This window comes from Panthera uncia, assembly GCF_023721935.1.
Source record: "Panthera uncia isolate 11264 chromosome B2 unlocalized genomic scaffold, Puncia_PCG_1.0 HiC_scaffold_24, whole genome shotgun sequence".
Classification (NCBI taxonomy): domain Eukaryota; kingdom Metazoa; phylum Chordata; class Mammalia; order Carnivora; family Felidae; genus Panthera; species Panthera uncia.
Window position 1 is genome coordinate 64,245,514 of NW_026057580.1, and position 26,336 is coordinate 64,271,849.

The 26,336-nt window shown below is 42.2% G+C and overlaps 1 protein-coding gene across 1 annotated transcript in view; it reads right to left on the reverse strand.

Moving 5' to 3' along the window:
* The window catches only part of PREP (prolyl endopeptidase), a 119,874-nt gene that overhangs the window by 86,061 nt on the left and 7,477 nt on the right, over window positions 1-26,336 (reverse strand). Inside the window, exons 3-6 of the mRNA XM_049654074.1 lie at window positions 9,215-9,348; window positions 7,922-8,052; window positions 5,208-5,417; window positions 67-188 (exon numbers count right to left, since the gene is read on the reverse strand). Coding sequence (XP_049510031.1) covers window positions 67-188; window positions 5,208-5,417; window positions 7,922-8,052; window positions 9,215-9,348 — 597 coding nt within the window. The remainder of the gene's footprint in view (window positions 1-66; window positions 189-5,207; window positions 5,418-7,921; window positions 8,053-9,214; window positions 9,349-26,336) is intronic.

A 26,336-nucleotide genomic window follows, 5' to 3' on the forward strand; every position in this document is an offset into this window, starting at 1 on the left:
AGAATATTTATATACACAATTCATGTGACATCATTTTTGTGGGGCAATTTCACAGTAGCACAATACCTCAGCTCCACCCATCCATTTGGGCTCATCAGGAAACTCAGCACACAAAATATCTTCTGACTGATCAGTCCCCAACACGTGGTAACAGAGTTTTTGGTGGAGATTGGTGGATGTCTCTGTACCTGAAGAAGGTAAAAATGTATACACTGAAGTGGCAGTTGACAATTTTAAGAAAATCTATTCCACTGGTATTATACAATGCTAGAAATATTTAAAAACTTACTTATCTGGTCATAGGATACAAAGTTAACATGTAAAACTTAATTGCTTTCTTATACACCAATAATGAACAGTGGAATTTGAAGTTAAAAACACAATACCATTAGGGACATAATATACACCATGGGACCATAGTTAGTAATAGTAATACTGTATTGTATATTTAAAAGTTGCTAAGAGAGGACAGGTTAAAGTTCTCATCACAGGGTGCCTGGGTGGCTCAGTTGGTTAAGCATCTGACTCTCAGTTTTGGCTCAGGTCACGATCTCAGGTTTCGTGAGTTCAGGTCCCCATCGGGCTCTGGGCTGGCAGTGCGAGCCTGCTTGGGCTTCTCTCTCTCCCTCAGTCTCCCTTCTCTGCTCATGCTGTCTCTGTCTCTCTCAAAATAAATAAATAAACTTAAAAAAAAAGAAAAGTTCCCATCACAAGAAACAGAATTTTATAATTATGTATGGTGATGTGATACATGTTAACTAGATTTAAATGATCATCATTTCATAATATATACAAATATTGAATCATTAGGTTATATACATAAAATATGTCAATTATACCTCAACAAAAAAATTTTTTTAAACACATTGCCATTTACATTAATACCCCCTAAAATAAAATGCTTAAGTACAAATCTAACAAAATATGTATTAAGACTTATATGAGAAACACTACAAAACTGATAAAAGAAATCAAAAAAGAACTAAGTAAAGGGAGAGATGATCCATGTTTATGGATAGGAATACTGTCATGTCAATTCTTCCTCACTTGACCTACAGATTCAATTTAATTCCAATAAAAGTCCCAGCAAGTTATTTTGTGGATATCGATGAATTGGTCCTTAAGTTCATGCGGAGAGGCAAAAAACCCAGAACGGCCAACACAATATTGAAGGCAAAGAACAAAGTTGGAGGCTGACACTACCTGACTTCAAGATTTACTGTAAATAATCGAAACAGTGTGGTACTGGCAAAAGGACAGATAAATCAATGGAACAGAGTAAAGAGCCCAGAAACAGACCTACATAAATACAGTCAACTGATCTTTGACAAAGGAGCCAAAGTAACACAATGGAGCAAAGATGGCCTTCTCTTTTTTTTTTTTTTTATTAAAAAAAATTTTTTTTTAATGTTTATTTATTTTTGAGACAGAGAGAGACAGAGCATGAATGGGGGAGGGTCAGAGAGAGAGAGGGAGACACAGAATCTGAAACAGGCTCCAGGCTCTGAGCTGTCAGCACAGAGCCCAACGCAGGGCTCGAACCCACGGACTGCGAGATCATGACCTGAGCCGAAGTCGGCCGCCTAACCGACTGAGGCACCCAGGCGCCCCAAAGATGGCCTCCTCAACATATGGTGCTGGAACAACTAGACATCTATGTGGAAAAAATGAATCCAGACACAGACCTCACACCCTTCACAAGAGAGAATTCAAGTTGGATCACAAATCTAAACATAAATGCAGAACTATAAAACCCCTAAAAGATAACATGGAAGAAAATCTAGTCGACCTCTGGTTTGGCGAGGACTTTTTTAGATACTATGCCAAAGGTACCATCCATGAAAGAAAGAACCAATAAGCTGGAATTCATTAAAATAAAAAATTTCTACTCTGTAAAAGACGCTGTCAAGAGAGTAAGACATGTCACAGATGGGAGAAAATATCTGTGAAACACACATCTCGTAAAAGGACCATTACTTGGGGCGCCTGGGTGGCGCAGTCGGTTAAGCGTCCGACTTCAGCCAGGTCACGATCTTGCGGTCTGTGAGTTCGAGCCCCGCGTCAGGCTCTGGGCTGATGGCTCGGAGCCTGGAGCCTGTTTCAGATTCTGTGTCTCCCTCTCTCTCTGCCCCTCCCCCGTTCATGCTCTGTCTCTCTCTGTCCCAAAAATAAATAAAAAACGTTGAAAAAAAAAATTTAAAAGGACCATTACCCAAAATTTACACAGAACTCTTGAAACTCAAAAATAAGAAAAGAAACAATCCTATCAAAAAATGGGCCAAAGATCTTAACACAAACCTCACTAAAGAAGATATGCGAGGGCGCCTGGGTGGCTCAGTCAGTTAAGAATCCAACTTTGGCTCAGGACACAATCTAACAGTTTGTGGGTTTGAGCCCCACGTCGGGCTCTGTGCTGACAGCTCAGAGCCTGGAACCTGCTTTGGATTCTGTGTCTCCCTCTCTCTCTGCCCCTTCCCCGCTTGCACATGGTCTCTCTCCTTCTCTCAAAAATAAGCATTAAAAAAATTTAAAAAAAAAGAAGGTATGCAGATAGCAAAGAAGCATATCAAAAGATGGTCCACATCATAGGTCACCAAGGAAATGCAAATTCACACAATAATATACAACTATACTCTACACGCCCCCACCCAGAACAGACAAAATCCGTAACAACAGCAACACCAAATGCTGGTGAGGATGCGGAAAAACAGGAACTCTGATTCATTGCTGGGGGAATGCAAACTAGTGCAGCCACTTTGGAAGACAGTTTCACAGTTTCTTACAAAACTAAACATATTCTTCCAATACAATCCAGCAATCACTCTTTGGTATTTACTCAAAGTATTTGAAAATTTATGTCCACACAAAACCTTCACACAGATGTTTATAGCAGCTTTATTCCAAACTTGGAAGGTACCAAGATACCCTTCAATAGGTGAATGGATAAATAAACTGTGCTACATTCAGACAGTGGAATACTATCCAGTGCTAAAAAGAAATTAATTATCAAGCTATGAAAAGACATGGAAGCAACTTAAATGCATATTACCAAGTGAAAGAAGCCAATCTAAAAAGGCTACATAGTGTACGATTCCAACTATGTGACATTCTGGACAAGGCAAAGCTATGGAGACAGTAGAAAGATTAGTGGTTGGGGTGCCTGGGTGGCTCACTCTGTGGGTGTCTGGCTCTTGATTTTGGCTCAGTCATGGTCTCATGGTCATGGGGTCGAGCCTGGCCTCGGGCTTTGTGCTGACAGCGCAGAGCCTGTTTGGGATTCTCTCTCTCTTCCTCTCTCTCTGCCCCTTCTCCACTTGCTCACTTGCTCTCTCTCTCTCCCTCTCTCAAAATAAATACATAAACATTAAAAAAAGAAAGAAAGATGAGTGGTTGCCAGAGGCTAGTGGAGAGGGAGGTGAATAGGTGGAATACAGCATTATGAGGCCGGTAAAACTGACACTACAATGGTAGATAGATATCAAGTAGCATGCATATGATTAATCAATCACATTTTACATTTGTCTAAACCTACGGAATATACAACATGAAGAGTGAGCTGTAATGTAAACCCCAGACTCTGGGAGAGTATGATGTGTCAGTGGAGGCGCATCAATCTTACCTCGTCTGGAGAGGGATGTTGATAATAGGGGAGGCTCTGCATGTGGGGACAGGGGAGGTACGGGAAATCTCTGCACTTCCTCCTCAGTTCTGCTATGAACCTAAAAATGCTCTAGAAGGTAAAGACTTTTTTTTTTCTTTTTAAGTTTTGGTTGGGCATCACTCTGGAAGTAATTCACACATATCTGCTGGCTTTGGAGGCTGTTGTGAGACTGAACTATTCTTTTTTTCATTATGAAAAGGCACCAAGCTTTCAGGACAATGAAAAAGGTAATACCATAATATAAAAGAAAGTTGTACAGAACTTGGTGACTTTCCATAGCTTTCCCAGGAAGCACATGGTCAGAATTGTTTAGCCTCATTGTAAGTCCCTCCATCACACAACCTGAGTGGCCGTTGAGGTCCTCGTGACAAGAGGGCAGCAAATTACAGCTGGCAAAAGATGGTACCTTTCTGAAATCAATCACAATAACTAATCTTCCCTATTTTTGCCACTGAAAGCTGAGCCTAAATAATAATTTTCATGTTTTTCACAAATAACATTGTTCTCTAACACGAAATGGCCAGTGAAATACTTTTTTGGTCTCCCCTGTAAAGACCAACCAAGACAACAGGAAAACACTACATGCCAGAGATGGTAAAGCATGAAGAAGGTGGTGTTAAAAGCTTATATCAGCAAGGTTCAAGGTACCTGGCCCTTTCTATCTGGGAAGATGAGGAGTAAAGGGGGAAAGAAAAGAGACTACTTGAGCACAATAGGATCTTTGTGCAAGTGAAAAGAAGAACAAAGGTATGTCCTGCAAGTTAACAAGGAGGAAAATGTCAGGATACATCAACCAGGTGACCCATAACTTCTGATCAGAGGAAGAGATACGATCACCACAGTAGGAAAATTTCATAATCACTCAACGTCATTAAATAAATCGGTTTTGTAGAAAACAAAAAAGATCCATCTTCTCCATGCCTCCTTGGGAGATGTAACACATCTGTAAAGGACTGATTGCAATAATGGCTCCGTTTGTCATGGGTCCTTATATCTGTTTCTCCACCCCTTGAACAGGGGCTGCTGGCCCCATGACTTGCTTTGGCCAACAGAATGCAGCAACACGAGGCAGTGCCAGTAGCAAGCCTAGGCATCAAAGAGGCTTGTGCCTTTCGGCTCTCCCTCTTGGAATCCTGCTGAGCTGCCATGCAAACCAAGTGGCTAGCCTGCTGGAGGATGAGAGACCACATAGATCAGAACCCAGGCCCGGACACGGGAAACAGCCAAGCTGAGATCAGCCAACTGATCCACAGCAGAACATGGAAACATGACAGAACTCAGCTAATCCAGCAGAACTGCCTGGCCAACTCACAGGCTCACAAGCAAAACAAACAAACAAACAAACAAACAAACAAACAAACCCAAACATGGTTATTATTCTGAGCCAATAAGTTTTGGGGCAGTCTGTTACACAACTGATACAACATCCTTTGAGGAAACTGGGTTCTACACCAAACAACTTCTATGTAGGGTTTAGCTTTTAAAGTCTTATGAAGTCACACTTCTATTTCACGAAAAAGGTGCTTCACCTGATACCTTAACTTACCATCACTTTTTCCATCCTGTTGGGGATATGAGTTGTAGAACATCCCCTTCCCATCATGGGTCCATGCCATACAGCTGAACTTGACTCTCTCAAGCACATCTGGAAGCTCTTTGGCACCATCAACTTTCATGAACTTGATCGTCACCCAGTCTGAGCCGCTGGCACTCAGACCATAGGCAAAATATTCACCATCTTCACTGAATGCATAGCCTATGGGACACAGGATAAATCCTCAGTGAACTTGGGGACACAACCCCTAGCCCTGCCCACTGCCCTGCGTGCTGTCTGACAACGTTCTCTGCCAGATGTGCAACAGAAGGAGCAGGAAACTTGCAGTGAGGAACCCAGAGGGCTGAGCCCAGGCCTTACAGGAATTCACCTCACGAGCTTGGACAAGTGTCCGAACCTCTCTGGGTCTTAGTTTTTTTAACCTGTAAAATGACATATTGGATTATATGACCACTAAGATACTTTCATTGTTTGTATTTCTATAATTCAATAAGCAGTTCGGTTAAAAGCAGAGCTCATCTGAGACTTTCAACATATTTTATTTATACTCTAAAGAGGAAGGGGAAAAAGAATAAGGAAACTACTTTTAGAGTATCGACTGGATTATGACACGTAGCATGTAACAGAACTAAACGGAAGCCATTAAGTAATTTTTGGAATGGATTCCAAACTATTTGAAATCACTCTTTACAACCTCATTTTCTAAGCATTGCTGGCACTCAAGGATTAACGTCCACACCATCTGACCAGCACAAGCCCAGGTAAATAAAGCCCAAGGGTTGCAATGAAGGCTCACACAGTGCATATTCCAAAAGTGACCGTGAAAAAGAAAGAAAAGCAACACCATTTATGAACTGTTATGCACGTCCAATTCTTTAAGTCCATGACAGAATGTTCTAATCACTACAGAATATGTGTTGAGAAATTTTATATGTTTATATCAGCTTTTATAAATATAAAGTAGGTATAGAGAGCATTTGTTACCAGATACTGACACTAGAGATTTCCTCTTACAATGTTTGCTAAACTTTAGTAGGGGTTGAAAATTATCCTCAGAAACTCAACTATTTTCAGAACTGCCCTACTATTTGACATGGAATTTCTATTAGTGGTAAATAAGTTTAAAATTTCACAAAATCTCCTTATTAATCATTTATGATTCTTATGAAGTATGCAAGCTCATCTCTATATAAATACAGAGAAGAGTCTAGAAGGTGATGGAGAGAAAATACTTCTCACTCTATATAAATTATTTCTATATAACAAAATTTTTCGGGAAAAATTTAAATAATTGATTTGAAATGTATAAAAAAATCACATGCTATCAAAACACTCAGTATGTTTACCCACACTGTAACCTCCCTATAATATCATTTTCAGAAAACTTGAAGACTGAGGCCAGGTCCCATGTCTAATTTCCCTTTTCATCTATCAGGACCTGTATATGGCAGGCATTCCATTAAAATGTTACTGGAAAGAATTTTCAGAGACTCTCCTATAATGAAGTTCTTCTGGATGAGTTACAAGACAGACTTTAGTTAAAATTAAATGATATCCTACACAGGATATGTTCTTACATACCAAACCAGTGTATTAACTTCATTTACAAGTGCAAGCTCAAATTCACGGGAGGATATTTTTGGTTAGCTGGCTGGCATCTTAGTTTCAATACTGATTACTTTCAACACGAGTTAGGTAAAGGACCATCATTTACATACACAGCTATTTAGGAAGAAGAGGGGAAGACCCATGAAGTGGCTGAGTGGCTCCACAGAAGGGTCTTCCCAAAGCGCTGCTACAACAGGGCCTTTTGATTCCCACCTAATCGATTACAGGACGACCGTGTTCCAATTGCTCAATTCCGCAGGCTGAACCCCCACCTGTGCTTTCTCTACAAAACAGAGGATGCTACAGCCAGGGAACTGCAGGGAACAGTCAGGGAAATGCTGAGCCAACTTCATTAAAATCTAGGATACCAACGAGAGATGATTCCCAGAGTATACAACTATTAAAGCATAGAACCAGAGAAGAACCAACTTCCTTCCTTAGAACCAGTGCTCATGGCACAAACCAACAGTAATGGTTATGGACTGTGGTGGTTATCTTGGGGTGGAGTTATTGAGGAGACATGTGGTCACTACAGGCCAATCTTAATGATTTGGGTTTTAAACTTGCATCTTCAGGCAACAGGGTATCAACCGGTCTAATTTCTACAAGACTGTGTTTTTTTGTTTTTTTTTTACTTTTAATTCTAAAATACTGACAGCTAAAGTTTAAAACTCTGATCACTTCCTCCCCACCAAGGAAAGAGATCTTGTAAATATTCTTTCCTATTTTATATTTATAGTCGGAACATTCTTCGTAGAGCTTAAATTACTTACAGAAGATTTTTTTTCTAAACACAGATAGGTCTCAGGGATGTTAGAAGCAATGATGTTGGTACTTAAATATCTCAGAAGCCCTGGAAGCTAATTTGGGTCCAGTGTGAATTATTCTCCAGTTCTGCTTCATGCCACCAAAACACATGGCTACTCATGTATTCCAAAGATACTGTGCAAAAATTAGCTTTCCTGATACTGCATGTGCATCTGTTGCACAATATGGTCCATCCCGTCTGGTATTTCAGAGGTGAGGGGACTGCAGCAACGTCAGAGCCGTGAGTGAGGGCCCTTGGACTCCTGTGGGCTTGGCTGTGTAGCACTCACCTCGGAGAGCCACCGTGCCATCGTCAGAGAGTATGTTGGGGTCGAGGAACACTCTGGCTTCACCTTCTAAGGAATCCTGTACGTATAATACTCGCTGGTTCTGCAAACCTGTATTGTAAAAATAGAAATACCTGGGGGACAGAGATGGTCTTTATTTAGCGGTAGAGTTTTCCACTTGTGGGGTACAATCAAATACACACAAGCAAAAAGAAAAACAACACACAAGGGTTCAATTGCAAATGGGCTATGCCAGGGACATACGTGGGGACTAGGATGGAAGGTCCCACCACCTCCCTGTGCCTAGAGTTAGTTATCTGAATTGTTTTGAGTACTCAAATAATTTATCGTAATTCTGCATATTAACTAAATGGGAACAAATAAAGCCTGCTTCATTTGCTAAAATGAAAACTGATAATCAAAGAAAGCAGTAATTTTTTTTCTTTTCAATGGAAAAGAACACAGGTATTCTAAAATGAAATGTTGGATCCTGCCCTCGGCAAGCCGCTAGGGCAGGGGTGGACAAACCCTTTCTGTACTGGGCAAAACTGCAAATGTTTTAGGCTTTGTGTGCCATAGAGTCTCTGCTGCTGCTACTCAATTCTGTAGTTGTACAAAAGCAGCTATGGATAATATGTAAATGAATGGACAGGTCTGTGTGCCATTTCAATTTTATTTACAAAACAAGCGGCGGGGGGGGGGGGGAGACATGTAGACGGGACTTTGCTGATGTGTGTGTGTGTGTGTGTGTGTGTGTGTGTGAAGGCGGCGGAGGGGGGTCTAAGAAATTCTCAATAAATTTATGATGATGGTTCCAGAGACTTAAAAAAAAGAACAAGAGAATATGTCTAAGTAGGTGTGAAAGGGAGAGGAACAAGAGAGGTGAATTAGTAATAGGTGCCGCCTCCTGGCCATTTCCATTCCTGGGTGAAAGACACCCATACAATAAAATCCTTTCTAGCAGTATAAGCCAAAGGGAATCTTAGAGGCAAACAAATCTCCACTGCTGTCTGCAAATCATCCTATCTCACCAATTACTAGCCATAAGACAACAATAACTTCCTATAATCTAGAATTTTTCCCTAGGAAGTATCTCTACCAAATTTCTTAATTATAATTTTAAGAATATGGACAACAGACCAAAAGTTTTTATTCCAATACTCAAGCACAGAAATGATTTGACTTGAGAGTGAATTAATTCCATCAATGGCAAGTTATTTAGAATTTGTATTTCAAGATTTAAAGAAAGCATTCAATTAGACAAGTAAAAAGAAAAATAAAAGCAACCTCACATACCGTTTTCCTTTCTTGAAGTGGCAACTATACTTGGGATAATCATACAGTTCAGTCATTCTCTCTTTGTATAAACCTCTGATAGGACATTGTTCAAGAAATGGAACAGTAATCTTGTTCTGGGCCTCAACAAAAGCCTATAGAGAAAATTTAAATGGAAAAAGCAAGTCAGACATAAAATTTTCCATATGGAATTTTATCCACTGATATATATCCATGAAAGCATATTTTTCCCTCAATAAATGATAACTAGTCCTTTCATGGCACTAACTACATACTGTTAACTCATTTAGAACTCACAATTATCTTATGGAGAAGGCTCTGTTATCAGCCCAACTTTACAGAGGAGAAAACTGAGTCTCAGAGTAGATGAAAAGCTGCCTAACATCAGACAGCCAGGTAGGGGCAGAGTTTACTCTTGAATCTGTTCCCTTAACACAGTCTGCTGTACTAAGATCATGCAGTCATTTGACTACGTTCACACCCTGCCAAGGTGCCAGCCTTCCTAGTCAGTAGTCTGAGATCCCACAAACCATCAGAATTAAAGAAACATATACAAAGGTGCTATTTTACCAGTTTTGCTTTTGCCTATGCTGTCTTCCTAAGGCCTCCTACCTTGTCAACTTCAGAGAACCTTGTTAAAATTTGAAACTGAAGAATATTCTTTAAAAATTGGAGAATGGGTGGCATTAGATAAGAATATCAACAAAAACAGTTTGTAAGAAGGACAAGAAATGGTCTGCAGGAAGTCAGGGGACCCTGGCAGCAAAGGCAGGGCAAGGGACAGGTTTCATAACAGATCAACTATACCCAAGCCTACCCTGTTTGTAAGTAAGCAATTAGAAAGTTCTTCATACTATGAAAACTCAGACTCAGAATATTCACCTCTGGCTATTAGTAAGAAATGAAACAAGAATAAAATATATTAGCTCTAAATTCAGTTGAAGGTTCAATCTGATGTTTACAAACAGGTAAGTTCTCAGAGGAAAACTTCAGGAAATTAAGAACATAATATATTTTGAATGACAGATGAAAATGCGCTATCATTGGCCTCTACTTTTGGATGGATCATCAAGGTCCAAGGGCCCACCCTAACTCAAAATGGTCTTCAAATGGGATCTCCTACAATAACCACCAACTGTGCTCTGGAAAACCATGATTCTGTGTTGAAAGAAAGCTGTTCTAAAATTCACTGATATTTATAATGTGCTTGAGAATATGAGAGAAAGAGTAGAAAGTAGGACTAAAATAATGAACAACGCTTTTTGCAAGATGATCCATTCAAGAAAAAAAAAACTGTTATGGGGGTACCTGGGTGGCTCAGTCGGTTGAGTATCTGACTTGGCTCAGGTCATGATCTTGAAGTTCGTGAATTCAAGCCCCACCCTGGGCTCTCGGCTGTCAGCACAGAGCCTGCTCTGGATCTTCTGTCTCCCCCTCTCTGTCCCTCCCCTGCTCGCCCTCTCTCTCTCTCTCAAAAGTAAATAAACATTAAAAAAAAAAAAACACAAAACCTGTTATGGGTCACATTTCTTATTTCATTCAAACAGAAAATAAAATGTATTGAGTCCCAAAGAAATATAATGCCAAATGCTTATTGCCAAGGAACTGGCAATTCACCCTGGCCTGCCTTCCTACGGCACTTAAGCTAACGATAGTTTCTATACTTTTAAAGAGTCGGAAAACAAAAACAACCCAACAGAGGCCTATATGGCTCTCAACATCTGAAACATTTAATACATAGTCCTTTATAGAAGAAGTTTGCTGATTCCACTGCGCCTCATTAAAAAGAGTGTCAAAGAGGAAACGGGCTTTTATTTTGGTTACAATGTCAGTGTACAGCCGCAAAGCCACTCAGGGGCAGCACTGTGGAGATCACAAAGTGTGTGCAACAGCATTACTGATTTCATGATGGAAGGAAACGCCTTGTCTACTTTACAGACATGGAAACTGAGGCATGCAGTATTGAAGTCACCCGGTCAAGGTGAACAGTGAGTTAGCAAGAGCACTCAAGCAGAATTACAGTTGACCCTTGAGCTACATGGGCTTGAGCCAGGCAGGTCCACTTATCTGTGGATTTTTTACAGTACTATAAATGTATTTTCTCTTCCTTATGACTTTCTCTGTAACATTTTCTTTCCTCTAGCTCACGATAGTATAAGAATACAGTACATAATACAAAAAACACACAAAATACATGTTAATTGACTGTTTATGTTATCAGTAAGGCTTCCAGTCGATAGTGGGCTATCGGTAAAGTTTGGGGGAGTCAAAAGTTATAAGGGAATTTTCGACCTCATGAGGGGTTGGCACCTCTATCTCCTACATTGTTCAAGGGCCACCTGTACTCTATTCCAGTCACAGTAGGAGAGGCTGAGGCCGGCTCCATGCCTGATTCCGGATGTGGGATGAGTAAGAGCAGACGCCCGGGGGGAGAAAGGAAGCCAGGCCTCCTATGATTTTCCCCCCGCCTGTGTTAGGTGGGGCTGGACAGGCACATCAGGGTCCTGGAGCATCGGAAAGGACTTAAGAAAAACCTCATGTGCATCAGCACTGATCTTGGCCTTGTGGATGGAGAGGTGACAAGTCCAGGACAAGCTCCCTGCCTTCGTGGCGCTAACACTGTACTGGGGGAGACAAAACACAAGCCAGAGGGTTACAGAGAATGGTTAGTCCGAAGGCCACACGCAGGGTAATCATGAGCATCTGCAACCTGTGCTGGTCCTGAACTGTATGCCACCTGCCAGGGATGAGGCCAGGACAGAGCCTGAGAGGGAGTGCTGTGAGCAATGTGACATCGCTGTGACATCTCTGCTGTTTTACAAAAATATCAATCCATACCGGTTTGGAAATTTAAAAACCAGTCCTGCACCACAGAGCCTGGGAAGCACTGGGAAGGAGGAGGGAGGGTGGCCAGGGAGGCCCATCTGAGGCGGTTCTGAATTAAGGTAGGCTAGGCGACAGGGAGCAGCCATGCAAAGACGGGAGAAGTGCTCCAGGCCAAGGGATGGCAAGTGTGGGACCCTGGGAGATGGGGAGCTCCCAGGTGTGAAGGAGAGCAGGGAGGGCAGTGAGGCTGGGAATGAGTGACAGGGAGCAAAGACCCAGGTGGGAGCTGATCGTGCGGCACCTCATCACGCGGCACCTGGTGGCAGTTATGAAATTTGAATCTTTATTCTAGGGGCAAGCAAGCTATGACTGGGAAAGGAGGTAGTTACAAAATCTGGCTTATCTTTTGAAACATCTACCCTTGCTTTGGATGAAGAATAAACTAGGGAAGCAAAATTGGAAGTCAGAAAGGTGGGCCAGTGGTCCAGGGAGAGCTGAGGCCAAGTGAAATGGCTGGTCTCCAGAAGAAGCGGGAACGACCACTGTGACAGGGTGCAGAGAAAAATGGGCACCGTGTACACTCGTGTGTGGATTCGATGGCTATTTCCCAGAAGGGCCTCATCAGACTGCTCTAGCTCCTCGGGGCTCCCACCCTGGGATCCCAGTGTGCTGAGGCTCTTGGCTGGCCCCTCTTCTTCCACTGAAGGGGCCTCTGAGGAGGGCACTGTGTGGGCTCTGTGTCCCTCACCCTTCTGGTTTGTGTTTGTCTGAGGCTGATCGAGGCCCTATTCAGGCTCTAGTAGGACCAAGGTGGGCCCAAGACACACAGGTGTTCAGTTCCTTTGCTTTGGAAAGGTGGAACCGTCTTCTTCAACTGCTCCTCTATCTTGCATCACTTCTTTTAGACGTCTCGTGGTACAGACACAACTGCGGCAACCAAATCCATCTCACACTGAAGCAGACACTTTGGCTTTTCTCGTTTCAAATGTTCATAAGACTGTTATGCCAGGCATAATGCTACTAAATAATGATACAATTCTAGGACTATTACGACCAATTTTGTCACCCCACCCATCCACCGATGATAGTCAACCAATTACTCTAAATAGAGCAGTTTTTAAAGACTATGTCCTTCCAAATCAAAGACCTACACGTAAAACCAAACAGGTCAAATGCCTCAAAGTCTCAAATTCTTTATAACTTGGGCAAATCCTTCTCATGCTCAAGACAGCAAATGTTCTATAAAGGGGCTTTGTGAAATTTAGGGTTCTACAGACTGTCAATATGATTTCTGGTATTTTAATCAGGAAACACCTTCTTGGTCACTTACGGATTTAACAGTTTGGCTTCTTGGTCTAGAAATTAGAACAAATTGGGGGAAAGGGAGAAAAGGGGCAAGAAGAGAAGAACAAAACTGGAGGACATCCATGATGATAAAGGAGCAGGGTGAGGAGAATTAGAATTCTCTTCGTTCCTCAAGAAGCTTCGGCGTCCACAGTCGATTACAGAGTGTTGTCCAAGTGACTGGAATCTGAAAGCCCATTAATGACACCTGCAGCTGAGCCTCTGAAGACGATCAACAGTTTGGATTTTATAGCAATGAATGGATGTGAACGCACTGAATAGCTGCCCGGGACTAAGAAACTTGGCTTATACCTCCCACTTCCCTTGAAGATTAGAAAGCTCCACAGCAAGGCAATGTTTCAGTTATGCACACGGAGTAAATTCTAGAGATGTGCTGCATGGCACTGCGCCTGTAGTTAACAATACTGTACTGTGCACACAAAACTCTGGTAGGAGCTCATCTTTTTTTTTTTTTTAAGTTGATTTATTTTTGACAGAGAGAGAGAGAGAGAGACAGAGCATGAGTGGAGGAGGGGTAGAAAGAGGGGGAGACACAGATTCTGAAGCAGGCTCTAGGCTCTGAGCTGTCAGCACAGAGCCTGACACAGGGCTCAAAATCACAGACCATGAGACCATGACCTGAGCCGAAGTCAGATGCTCAACCGACTGAGCCACCCAGGCGCCCCTGGTAGGAGCTCATCTTAAAGTCTCACCACCATGAAAGAAAAGGAAAGAAGAGCTACCTGGCAAAGGGTCACTCAGGTTGGGAGCTGGAGATTCCTTTACCCTGTCTTCAGAAAGAATTTCTTCAAGTTGTCCTCACATGCACTGTATTTTAATCCACAAAATACCTCACATCCTTTAATAAGCATAACTCATACATATATGAGTAAAAATGAAGCATACAGTTACTCACTAACTAGCTGTATATATATATAACACCACAATTAACATAAGATTAAACAGATGAATCAGGGATAAAGGGAAATGCTACAAGAGAATAAAGGAGAAATTATTTCCAGGATGAGGCAGGGGTGAGAGAGAGTGGGGCAGGCAGGTGTCAAGATGACCAAGAGGGAGTCTTAGGTAGGACATTAACTTGCACACGGCTATCAACCTCCACTCTTCCCAAATAAACAACAAAAACTAGGAATGGTGCTATCCATCACCATCATTTGAGGAGTTTCTGCTGCAAATTATACACACAGACATATGCATGCGTGTATATGACCTGGTTAAAGCAACTTTCAGGGCCTTCTGAAGAAAACAGGTTGGTGTCAGAGGAAGGTCTGGCAGAACAACACGGTCCCAGCCACGAGGAGGCTGAGTGCTTCCTGGAGGCCAGAGGGAGATGCATATGTGGGTCCCCTCTCACTGCTGGGAGTATGGCAGAATTCAGATATGACTCTCCAAGTGCAGGGACACCCTTATAAAAAAGAAGGTAAGGGGCAGCAAAGCTCATCCATGAGGCTCCAGGACTCAGGGCCCGGAGATTTGGACAGTCACACAGCAAACTGAAGGCAGGTCATGCCAAACAGAAAATTAAATGCAGCTGCTTCAGGAAACAGGTCTAGAAATTGAGACTATAAAGGAATGGAAATAATATATTTTATAAAACTAATATGAGAAATATATACAAAGAGAGAGAAATGAGTATCCCATATTTTCCAGTACTCACTGAACATTTTTAAATAATTAGCAGTACCTCAGACAACAAAGGAAATCTTAAATTCCAAGAAAAAAAAGGGGATTCAGGTCACAGTAAAAGCACAATGCTACTTTCTTTTCCCGGCCCCACAAACCCATTACTTACTTATTCCCCAGGAGGAGAAGGAGTGAATTCAAGTGGTAAGAGCCCCAACTCCATGGGGCTTGTCTTTTAACATTAAAACCCCAGAGTGGGTGCACCTATTCTCTCTGGGACCGTCCGCCCTCAGGCAAGGAAGGCTCACACTGAGCTTCCAGCTGCATGTGATTAACAGTACAGGTGGGGCCTTCCAGAATCCCAGCCAGGTCTCTTTTCCACCTCCTATGCCCATCCCATATGGGCAAATCAGTTTGACCTTACAGTCAAGTCTTGTTCTCAAATGTAGTCACTACTAGGAAGTCCATTCAAAGCTGAAACTTGAACTCCATTTGGCTTGGTCCTTTGGGGCACATGCTACTAACCAGAAACCCGGCAAGGACAGACAGTAGTTCAAATCTAAACCTAATTAAAAACCTGATCATGAAGAAGTTAAATGCATACACATCCTCTCTTAAATAACTATTTTTTTTCAATAAGAGAATCCAAACAGCAACAATAATATTTAGAAAACAAGAAAAATAAGACTATTAAAGAGTTAAAATTCATGAGATGTGGCAAAACATTTGAAGGTGATTATCTGTATCTTGGTACCCTTGAGAAGTCCTACTGATAGAGTGGGGGAACAGTGTGTGACTTCTATTGGCCATTTGAGCACCCCAACCCTCGATCCAGGGACTGATCCAGGGCCAGGAAGAACACCCATACAGGATGAGGCTTGCACTGGGTCCAAGGGCTTGTTCTGTGACTTATGCACACAGTGCTGGTGTCTGGGTGTGCCTTGTCCTGAAGGACAGCAATCACACTGTGACGGTTGAGGTATGTCTGGCACAGGTGAGGTGCTCTGCATTCGAATAAACAAGCTGGGTCTGGAAAGTGACAGTTATGCTTTCAGGAAGTTTGTGTTTTACCCTCTCTCTCCATCAGATTTTACTGTTTTTGAGTACCAGTAGATTGCACCATCTGTCATATGACGTTACTGCTACCTCTGTCTGTATTCTAACTATGCTAACTCCTTTCTACATTCTTTATATAAGAAAACCCTATTGGATCGCCTGGGTGGTTCAGCTGCTTAAGCGTCCGACCTCGGCTCAGGTCATGATCTCACGGTTCGTGGGTTCAAGCCCTGTGTCAGGCTCTGTACTGACAGCTCAGAGCCTAGAGCCTGCTTCAGATTCTGTGTCTCCCTCTCTCTCTGCCCCTCCTTCACTCATGCTCTGTCTCTCTCTGTCTCTCAAAAATAAATAAATGTAAAAAAAACAAAAAAGTGAAAAAAACAAAAAAAAACCCTATCCATTTCTGTAAGCAGTCTTTCCATCCATTCTTCTCTATAGGCAAGTCAATAAAGGAGTCATGAACCCAGGCAAAGCAACCAGAATCCTTTTTCAGTGACAGGGATGCATACTGGCAGACAGAAGTTATCTTATCTTCTGGGATTTGGGACCATGAGGACTGAATAAAACTGAAAGAGACAAGGCCCATCTTTTCCTACCACATGGAAGAGGCTACTGGAAAACAAAACAATCAGAGAAAAGCAGATGACCTGAGAGACAAAGAGAAACAGGTTTCCAGAAATATCATGTGCACTCCTGGATCAGGCTGTGCCTAAAGGCTCTTACACCCTGGTCGCCAATTACAGCTACTTTGCTCCTTTTTTCACATGAGCTGGAATGACTTGGGTTTCAAGTACCACTAATCCGGCATCCTAACAGCTCTTCCAGGAGTCCTGCCATCTGCTGAGCAAGGTGAGGCTGGTGGAACATGAGCAGCCTAGGAAGAGGAGGAAATGACCCAAAGTTTGCCCAAGTCCTGGTGGGCAGAGCTGAAAAAGGTGTATCTACACGAATGGTGTCTTATCAGCACATGAGAAAGTGAAATGAAACTAAACATTCAAATCAAAGTTTTAAAGTAACAAAAGAACATGAGAAGAAATTAATTAGAAAATTAAAAGAGTATAACTTCTAAGTCCTTGAATGGCTTCTTTTAAAAAAAAAATTTAAAAAGGGAAAAAAAAAAACTCAACCAAAGCTCTGGCTAAGCTAATCAAGGAAAGGGGAGAAATGTTGCAGAAACTCAATATTAGAAATGATGAAGAAATATAGCCACGGACAGGGAGAGTAGAGTTGGGGACGTAAGAGATATTACACTAACCCCATGCTGGTACATTTTAGAATCTCAATGATGTGGGCAATGTTCTAGGAAATACAAAGGATAAAAATCGATCCAAAAAGAAAGAAAGATCTGAACAGGGCAATAACCATGAAAGAAAGTGGAGGAAAAGAGCCTAAGAATTAATTGCAACAAAAGAATTTGTCCCACAAATTATCAAGCAGATAATTTCCATGCTATTTAAAGTGCTCTACAATAAATGCAGTGGCAAACATTTATCAAGCACTTACTTGTGTCCACCATTTTGCTGCATGGTTCAAAATTATCACTTAATTTTCACCACAACCATACAGAGTAGTTTGCTCCAAATTATAAATCAGAAAACTGAAGTTTGGAGTGGTTAAAAAATATGACCAACATCACATCTGATGAAATTATGGTGTAAAGATTCAAACCTGCCTTTCTACCTCCGAAGCTGCTCATTAAATGATCCTACCCACTGCCTTCCCATGAACATACAGGTTCCAAGATCTCTAAGGGTTCCCATTAGTTGTTAGGGTGAACAGGGTAGAAAGAAAATCCTAGAAGGGAGACAAGTTAGGAAGCTACTCAATGTCTAGCACAACGGCAACGCATGCCTGAACCAGAGCAGTGTCAGTAGGAATTTAAAAAAAAAAAAAAAGAAAAAAAAAAAGAAAGAAAGAAAGAAAGAAAGAAAGAAAAAGGAGAAAGGCATGAGATTTTATAGAGGCAGAACTGGAATTCCTAAAAACCACGTGTATGATTAAACAGACAGCTGACAGAAATGGTCAGTGCCGTAAAATACTACGTAGGAGAGTCCCTCAAGTCTTTATTCTAACACTTGCCTTGATATCGCCCAATGAAAACGTCAGAACCACAAACACTGTCCCTCCGATTTATAAAGATGCTATAAATAAGTGAGGCATCGACTAGGACTTTGACTCCTTGAAAGTGGTGTTACTATCAAAGGTGTTAGCACCTTTCTCTAACCATGTCTAAGCATTCTCTAGGGCAGTTTTCCCAAGCTTTCTGGACCTTAAGAATTATCTGGGAGACAGAGATTTCTACTGAAATCAGATGCTCCAGAATTACAGTTTGGAGACCTATATTTTACTAAGTGCCCAACGAAGGTGGTTTTTATGACTAAGTGCTTTGTTCCCTGGAAATGGCAGCATGGGGTGGTGAGTGGATTTTAGACAGCTAAGTTTGGGGGCAGTGGGGAAGAGAGGCCAGGAGAAGTCAGTTATCTCAGTTCTTCAGTTGTTAGCTCTTTACCAATGGTTTTCCCAAACATATCTGAGACCAGCATTTCTCATAGGAACACCATGATGATTAAAAACCAAAGTCAAATAACTGCCCACAGGCAAGATGCCACTATTAAATGTATTCAAGCAAGTTAAGCATTTTGTCAGTGGTCTGGGGTCTGCTTTTCTAAAATGAGACTCAGGATGTGTCTGAGCCTCTTTTCAGCACAGAACTCTAGCAGCTCAAAGGTTAAGTGGCTTGCACACCCCCAATCGCTGGTTCTCCTGTGCTAACACGTAAATTCCATGCCGGCAGGGGCCACATCTGTCTGGCTTTTGACAGTGTCTGTTCCTCCTCCCAGTTTGATCTAATGCTTGCCACAGTGGACACACAGGTAAGCTTGGATAGGAGAGGAAAGACAGGGAACAGGGAAGGGAACGAACACATACGGAGAAGGGAGAGAGGATGAAGCCAGCAGACCTGTGGCATTTCGGGTAGCCGGCATCCATTCTCCCTTTCCAGTGTCCTCCCTTCTTAGCAGACAGTAATTCCAGGTAGCTTCCTGACGGTACAAAAGCCAAAGAGGGTCCCTGGGGCTTCTACCAAATTTCCCATTACCACAGTTCGGCCAAGGAGTGAGCACACATTTGGAGTTTGGCCAATCAAAACTCCCTCTCCTGGGAGAGTCACCAAACAAGGGATAGGCAGTTGAAAAAGTGAAGATCATTTATGCCATTAGCAGTGCTGGGTGAAAATTGGAATTTCTGCACTAGAACTATCTGGTTCCTGTCTGTGCCAAGCCTAGCCCTTCAGTCTACCCCAGGAGCTGGGCTCATCCTTGCCATAAATTCCCTATTTGCTAAAGCTGGCCAGAATCCATTTCTGCTGCTTGCATCAAAACCCTGGTTACACAGGTGCCTGGGTGGCTCAGTCGGTTAAGTGTCCGACTCTTGATTTCGGCTCAGGTCATGATCTCACAGTTCGTGGGTTCGAGCCCCACATAGGGCTCTACACTGACAGTATGGAGCCTGCTTGGGATTCTGTTTTTCTCTTTCTCTCTCTCTCTGCCCCTCCCTAGCTCATGTGCATGCCCTCTCTCAAAATAAATAAACAAACCCTGGTTATAGAAGGCATGAGAGAAGAGAAAAAAAGCCAGCAGCACTTAGAAAAGAAGATGGTCCAGTACCAGCAACTTCCTCATACTTTTGATGATTATCCCATCCATACATCAAAAGGAAGTTGTTTCCCTAATTACATATTTCCACTGTGGATTTATAAGAAGTGTATTTACAAACTACAATAAGGAAAAACATTTCCAAAGGAGGTGATGAGTGAGATATTTAGGAACCTGAGATAATATGTGGTAACATATTTACCTAAAGCGCCTCCTGTTTCCAATCAAGGAGGACCGCACAGTAGTAATTCCCAATCCAGGTCCTACATGGAACAGTAATGAATGGGTGGACGAGTGTTTCACAGGCCAGCTTTGCCAAGGGCGTTCACAAGGCCCCAGTTAAAAGAGGTACTACCAGATAGTTTGAAGGTAATCTCTGCCCTAGTTTAATCATCACGCTTTAGAACACGGGAACCTCACTTAGAAGTCACAGTCCCATGGAAAAATACCAACGCACAGAGCGTGAGCCTCTTTATCTTAAACACCTAGGATTCGAAAGGAAAATCCTTCTTAGTTTTCTGGATGAAAATAGAAGAGTCTTTGAAGTTGGACATTCTGACTACGCGGCTGGAGCACCAGCGTCTGAAGGTCTATATCCCGCTACGGTTACGCAGCAGTGCCCCAAGCTACACCATCTTTGTGCAGACCTCTGCCGGGTACGGAAAATGAATTCTTCCGTGCATTTTCTGAGGTGAAGGTCAGTAAAACCTTGGAAGTGATTTCAATAATACTCATTTTACAGGCGAATAAAATGAATCCAGGCTAGGTAGCCTGCCATGGTCATAGAACAAGAAAATGGAAGGACAAGAGCTCTGATTTGTGTGTTCTGTCTTCCAGTCCCATTTGGCAAATATTCTCTGCCTCCACACTGCTTCCCAACAGAAGTAATATGAGGAGTGCCTGCAAGCGCACAGGATGAAGAACTATCCACGAAAAGGATATTCAGTGTGTCCTAAAGTCTTCAAAGAACATCATAAACCCAAGCCAATTAATTTCCAGTGAACTTCATCTGCTGTCTTTTGGCTCAGAGACTAGCCCTTCAAGCACTGGAAGTCCTGGGAGCAACCTTCAACTCTGCTGGCTCTGCAGCCTGACAGCGCGGTGGCCTGCTGTAGAAATGCAACTGGACAAATGAACTCTGCTCACCCAGCTCCAAGCTACTTCTTCTACAGGTTGGCTCTGGTTCCATGCTAGGGAAAGCCCAGTGTCCAGGGAGATCTGGGCCAGACTGGTACCGGAACAGAGCAGAAACTCCTCACACTACATATGTTTAGGGTTAACCTTTAACAATGAAAACAAAAGCTAGCAAACAAACAAGAAAACAGACCTCACAATAGGCAGGAAGGATGCCTGAAAGCAGGTGCTGACCTCCGTAAACTTTGTTCTCCACTGACCTCTGTGACATGAAAATACCTACACTGAAACCCTAGGCTGCTTCAATATCCTAGAGATGATCAGAAGTCATTTAAGATTTAAATCTTCCCTGCCAGAGAAGGAAACAGTGTAAGTACAGGGGAAGGGAAAGGTAACGTGTCCAGGTTTCTTACTCTGAAAGACTGAAGGACCCCTGCTCTCCTCCCTACGTTTCTCAGCCTCTTATCAGCAGGTGTAATGAGCTATCTCCAACTATTCAGCCCAATGGGAGAATGGGAAGGGAGAGCAAATAATGTCCTAGAGAAGACCTATGTTGTGTATTCCTTTGATCTTCTCTGACACAGATGGCAATTTTATTTTATCAGAAGGAATAAACATAAACTAAAACAACTGTTTTGTTTTGTTGTTGCTGGTTCTCACTAACGTTCTTCTCTCGTGAGATCCACCAAGGAAACAGAACTGTTTGCTGTGGCTCTCATTTTGCCTAGGGCCACTCTCAGGGAGAAAACAAAACTAGTCCTTAGGTATATGCAGATCATATTCTACACTTAGCTACTGCTGTACCAAAGTCCCAGGACAGAGTTTCTGTGAAAGGCAGATTTGACAATTAGTTACAATTAAGAGGGCTATCCCTTGAAAGGTATAAATCCCTCCATTCTCTGTATCTCCCCTTCAGTAACTCAGTAACAACTTCTGGCATATGCAACTAAGAAGTTGGAGCCACAAAACGTGGAGTAAGACGGAGAGCCTCCTGAAGAGCCTACAAGGACACTGCTTCCGTCTAGACCTTGGGGCTGCAAAACCAAGCCCAATGATGTAGAGAGAGGAATTTATCACACTATCAGGAAGGGGAGCAAACAGGGTGGAATGACTGCACCGCAGTGAGCGGAGAGGCCAAGACAAATACTCGTTTAGTAGTGTCACAGTGACCTCAAAGTGAGACTGCCATCTCAGCTGTGAGAGCAATGGAAGCAGAGTCTGGGGACTTGGGAGTCAACGCAGAGCCAAATGGCAGAGCAGTCTGCTGGACAGGACAGATGCAAGTCTCCACCACTCCCCCGAGGGTTGGGAAGTTTCTGGATTTGAGGAGGTTGGTCTATGTTGATGGGCAATATTACCGGGTATGGTGACAAAGGAAGAGGGTCAGCTATGTCACGGGGCGCGTGGAGTGACTCCTGGACAGAGGAAGAGAGGGAGATGGCACATGATAAAATCTGAAATAACAACTGACCAGGGCACCCCTGAAGGGCCAGGACACCAACGAAGAGGAAGAAAGAGGTTGAGAAAAGCTACACAGAGGGTGGGGCTTGGGGTTTGTTTCTTGTTTCTAGGAGGGAAATCTAGAAAGTTAAAGATGAGGATGCCAATCACATTCACGTTAACGTCAGTGGATGGAAGACAGGGGAGCAGAGCCTCGTTATTAGATTGAAGGCTCAAGTTGACCTCAGCGTCAAAAACGGGCCTGCAGGAAGACTGCTCCAAAGTGCCTCCTACGATCTGCAAAGGACACGGTGGAAATGCCTGTTGAAAGGAGAGTAGGAGCTAACTGCCTGTTGGGCCTGCCTATTTAGTCTCCAAATCATTTTTAATGACTGCAAACCTCCCTCTCTAGCTCTTCATGCTGAAAACTTCCAAGGTCACCCGGGTGTTCCACTTACACCAGTGAGATTTCACTATGGTTCAGATGCTTCAAGAGTCATACTTAGCTCTCTAAAGTGCTTTTAACCCAGAACTTTCCCTTTATCTGATTTTTGTTGTTTAGTTTCTATCCCTATATAGATTCTCCTACAATCATTTTACAAAGGTCGTTTTTAATGTTGTAACCATTTGGAGCACTGTAATTTTTATCCTCGCACTTAATATTCTACCACAAGCACTTTTTCATGTTAGCATGCAATCTTCATAGCCCAACATTTTAACAGATGCACCTATTACTTCATTGAACAGATTCAACATATTCTACTTAAACACTACATTATTGTTGGAAAATTTTCACTGTTAGAAATAATGCCCTGGGGCGCCCGGATGGCTCAGTTGGTTAAGCATGCGACTCTTGGTTTCGGCTGAGCTCATGATCTCACATTTCATGGGTTTGAGCCCCACATCAAGTTCTGTGCTGACAATGCAGAGCCTACTTGGGATTCTCTCTCTCTCTGTCCCCCTTTCTCTCTGCCCTTCCCCTGCTTGTTCCCCCCCTCAAAAATAAATATACTTAAAATTTTTTAATTAAAAAAAAAGATATAACACTCCAAACTGAGCCTTTGAGAAATCTCTGTATTTTCAAAGTGGCATTATTACTTTCCCAGTAGGCACGAAATCTCTTTCTCATTCCCAAGTGTTTGCTTTTTGTTGCTCTCAGATGGGTTAATTTCTCATTACTGATGGTACATATAAGAGCTGACAGTTTTGTATTTCTTTTGCACATACTATTTTATACATAATCACTTTATGGAATCATTAATTCTGGTAAGTTTTCATTTGTTTCCCTTAGGCTTCCTAGATACATGATCATATAATCTACAATTCATGATTTTTACTTTCTTCTCTCCAAATTTTGGTTCATGTTTTATTGTACTGATCAAAGCTTTGTGAACATATAAGAATTGTAGTAATAGAGACATTTAGCCTAGTATTTAAGGTACTGTTTTGAATGAGATGTCACCTTGATAAAGCACTGTAATTCCAACTGTACTTTTAGATTTTAATTTTTTAAAGTTTACTTATTTATTTTGAGAGAGTGAGTGAGCAAGAACAGGGGAGGCACAAAGAGACAGGAGAGGGAGAGAATCCCAAGCAGACTCCGCGTGTTGTCAGTGCGGAGCCTAATGTGGGGCTCAAACCCACAAACCATGAGATCATAACCTGAGCTGAAACCAAGAGCCGGACGCTTAACCGACTAAGCCACTCAGGCACCCCTTTAATTTCTTTTTAATATTAATTAGGATAATTATATAGCTTTATTTAATCTATTTCTATATTAAACTCTTCTTTAATTCCTGTGATAAATTCAACTTTCTTTTAAATCTACTAACATTCATTTATATTCTTTATACTCACAAGAAAGGTTGGTCTTTACATCTTCATTGTCCCACACAGGAACCACTAGCCACATGTGGCTACTGAGCCCCTGAAGTGTGGCTGCTGTGAACTGATACATGCTAGGGGTGTAAAATAGTCACTATATTTCAAAAACTTAGTTGCAAAAAAGAGGAACATATTTTAATAGTATTTTATATTGATTACCTGTTGAGATATTAATATTTTGAAAATACTAATTAAATATAGTACTATAAAATAATTCCATTTGTTTCTTTGTACTTCTTAAAATGTGGGTACTTGAAAAGTTTGAGTTATACATGTAGCTGGTATGTATCTACTGGGTAGGACTGGTCTGTACAAAGTATCTCAAGTTTCCATATCAAGGTTGGATTTGCTTCAGAGAGTCAAGTGAGTTGTTGTATAGGATCTTTTACAATCTGGAGCATTTCCTATAAAATAGGATTATATGGGCCTTGACAGCTTTAAGGGATTCATCTAGATTCAACAACCTCCTACTTTTAAGTTACAAGTCTGCTCTGATATTCTTTTATAAGGGATAAAGCCTTAAATGCCAGTCACTGTCAGGAATGGATAACCCATATTACACACTAGATTAAATCAAAGACCTCCTGATAGCATTTCAGAATTTAGTATAAAAGAGCTACAAATGTTCTTCACTTCCTGACTGGTTTTTCTTTGTTTTGGAGGCTATGTGAAGATATTCCTCTTTACATCAAGGTGTGACTAATACACCTTTGTGTACATGTGTCTAACCATGAGCAGGAAATATACGCACTGCTCTTCTCCTTAGAAAAACACATTAGAAAAAAATAACTCCTCAGAAACCAGATGATATTACTAGCCTTGGTCATTAACGAACCTGTCTGGAAAGGAGGGAGATGGGTGTGTGGGAAGACTGCAGGGAGGAGGCAAAGGTTCAAAGCCACTCTGACACCCGAGGGCAGCTGTCCGCACAGGCCAGTGTGGGCACAGCGACCACAGCCCATGGTCCCCGCGGGAGGATGGCCAAGTCCCACGGCAAGCAGTGACATGAATATATTCCCCCCAAAGCTATTACACCCAGAGTCTTTTCCCTTTTATTAGTTTTTAACATAAAGTTGATAACCACCTAGCTACCTCCACACTTATTAGCTGAATGACCTTGGGCGTGTTAATTAATTACTCAGTAACTCCATTTCTTCATCTGTAAAATGGGGAAAATAAAAAGCTCTGCTTTAGGCTTTGAGAATTAAATGATAGGGGATGCAAAGCTACTGATGAAGTGCCTGGCACACAGTAAGCACCCAATAAATGTATACCATAAAAATAATAGCGTATACTCATTAGCTTCTAGCAAATGTGAACTGTAAGATCACTAGCGAAGTTTTTCATCTACTAATAAGTGGCTTGTCAACCACAGGACCAGCCAGTATCAATTAAGGAACAGCAAAGCATGTGTTCATTAACACGTAAGCAAAAACTGGGTCACTCTGACACTGCTGAATCCCTCAATCACCATCAAAGCCTGAAGAAATTCAGGTTGTAGCCAATACCTCAAAGTAATCATCACAGAGACAGTCTTTGGGGCAGTTTTCCAAGAGATGCACGCAGGAAGTTCACTCCTTTCCTGGTGCTTCCCATCCATTACAGGTTAGGTAGCTGCCTGTGACTCTCCATTCCCAGGCTCCATCCCTGTCTCGGCTCAGGCCAATGCCAAGTGATCAAGGTCATTCCTGGCAGGGTCGAGGTGAGGAGGCAGCCCCACATCTGCTCCCTGAGCCTCCTAGCCTTCCCTGCAGAGTTAGAGCCCCACCCACTCTCAAAGATCCCCATCTATTTCTCATCATGGATTCTCTATCCATCCACCTTTGTAACTAATGTTTCATGAAAGAGAACTGAAAACCCGAATACCAGTAATTCTCACCCATGAGACCTTTGTCTTTCTTGAGGAGTCGGGAAAGGGAGATAAGAAGGACTATAGGTATAAGCAAAAACCATTAGAAAAATCTCAAAATGGTGGTGTGCTTACTTCAAGGACAAAGGTAGGGAAGAGGTTATAAGGGTTTCTACAGTGAGCCAAAAAGGACACACCTGCTGGAAGGAAGAGGAAAGGGTGGAAGAAAGGAAAGCAGGCAAGCTGGTGCATGGGAACGAAGGAAGAAGAAAGAGACGACATGAAATTTACT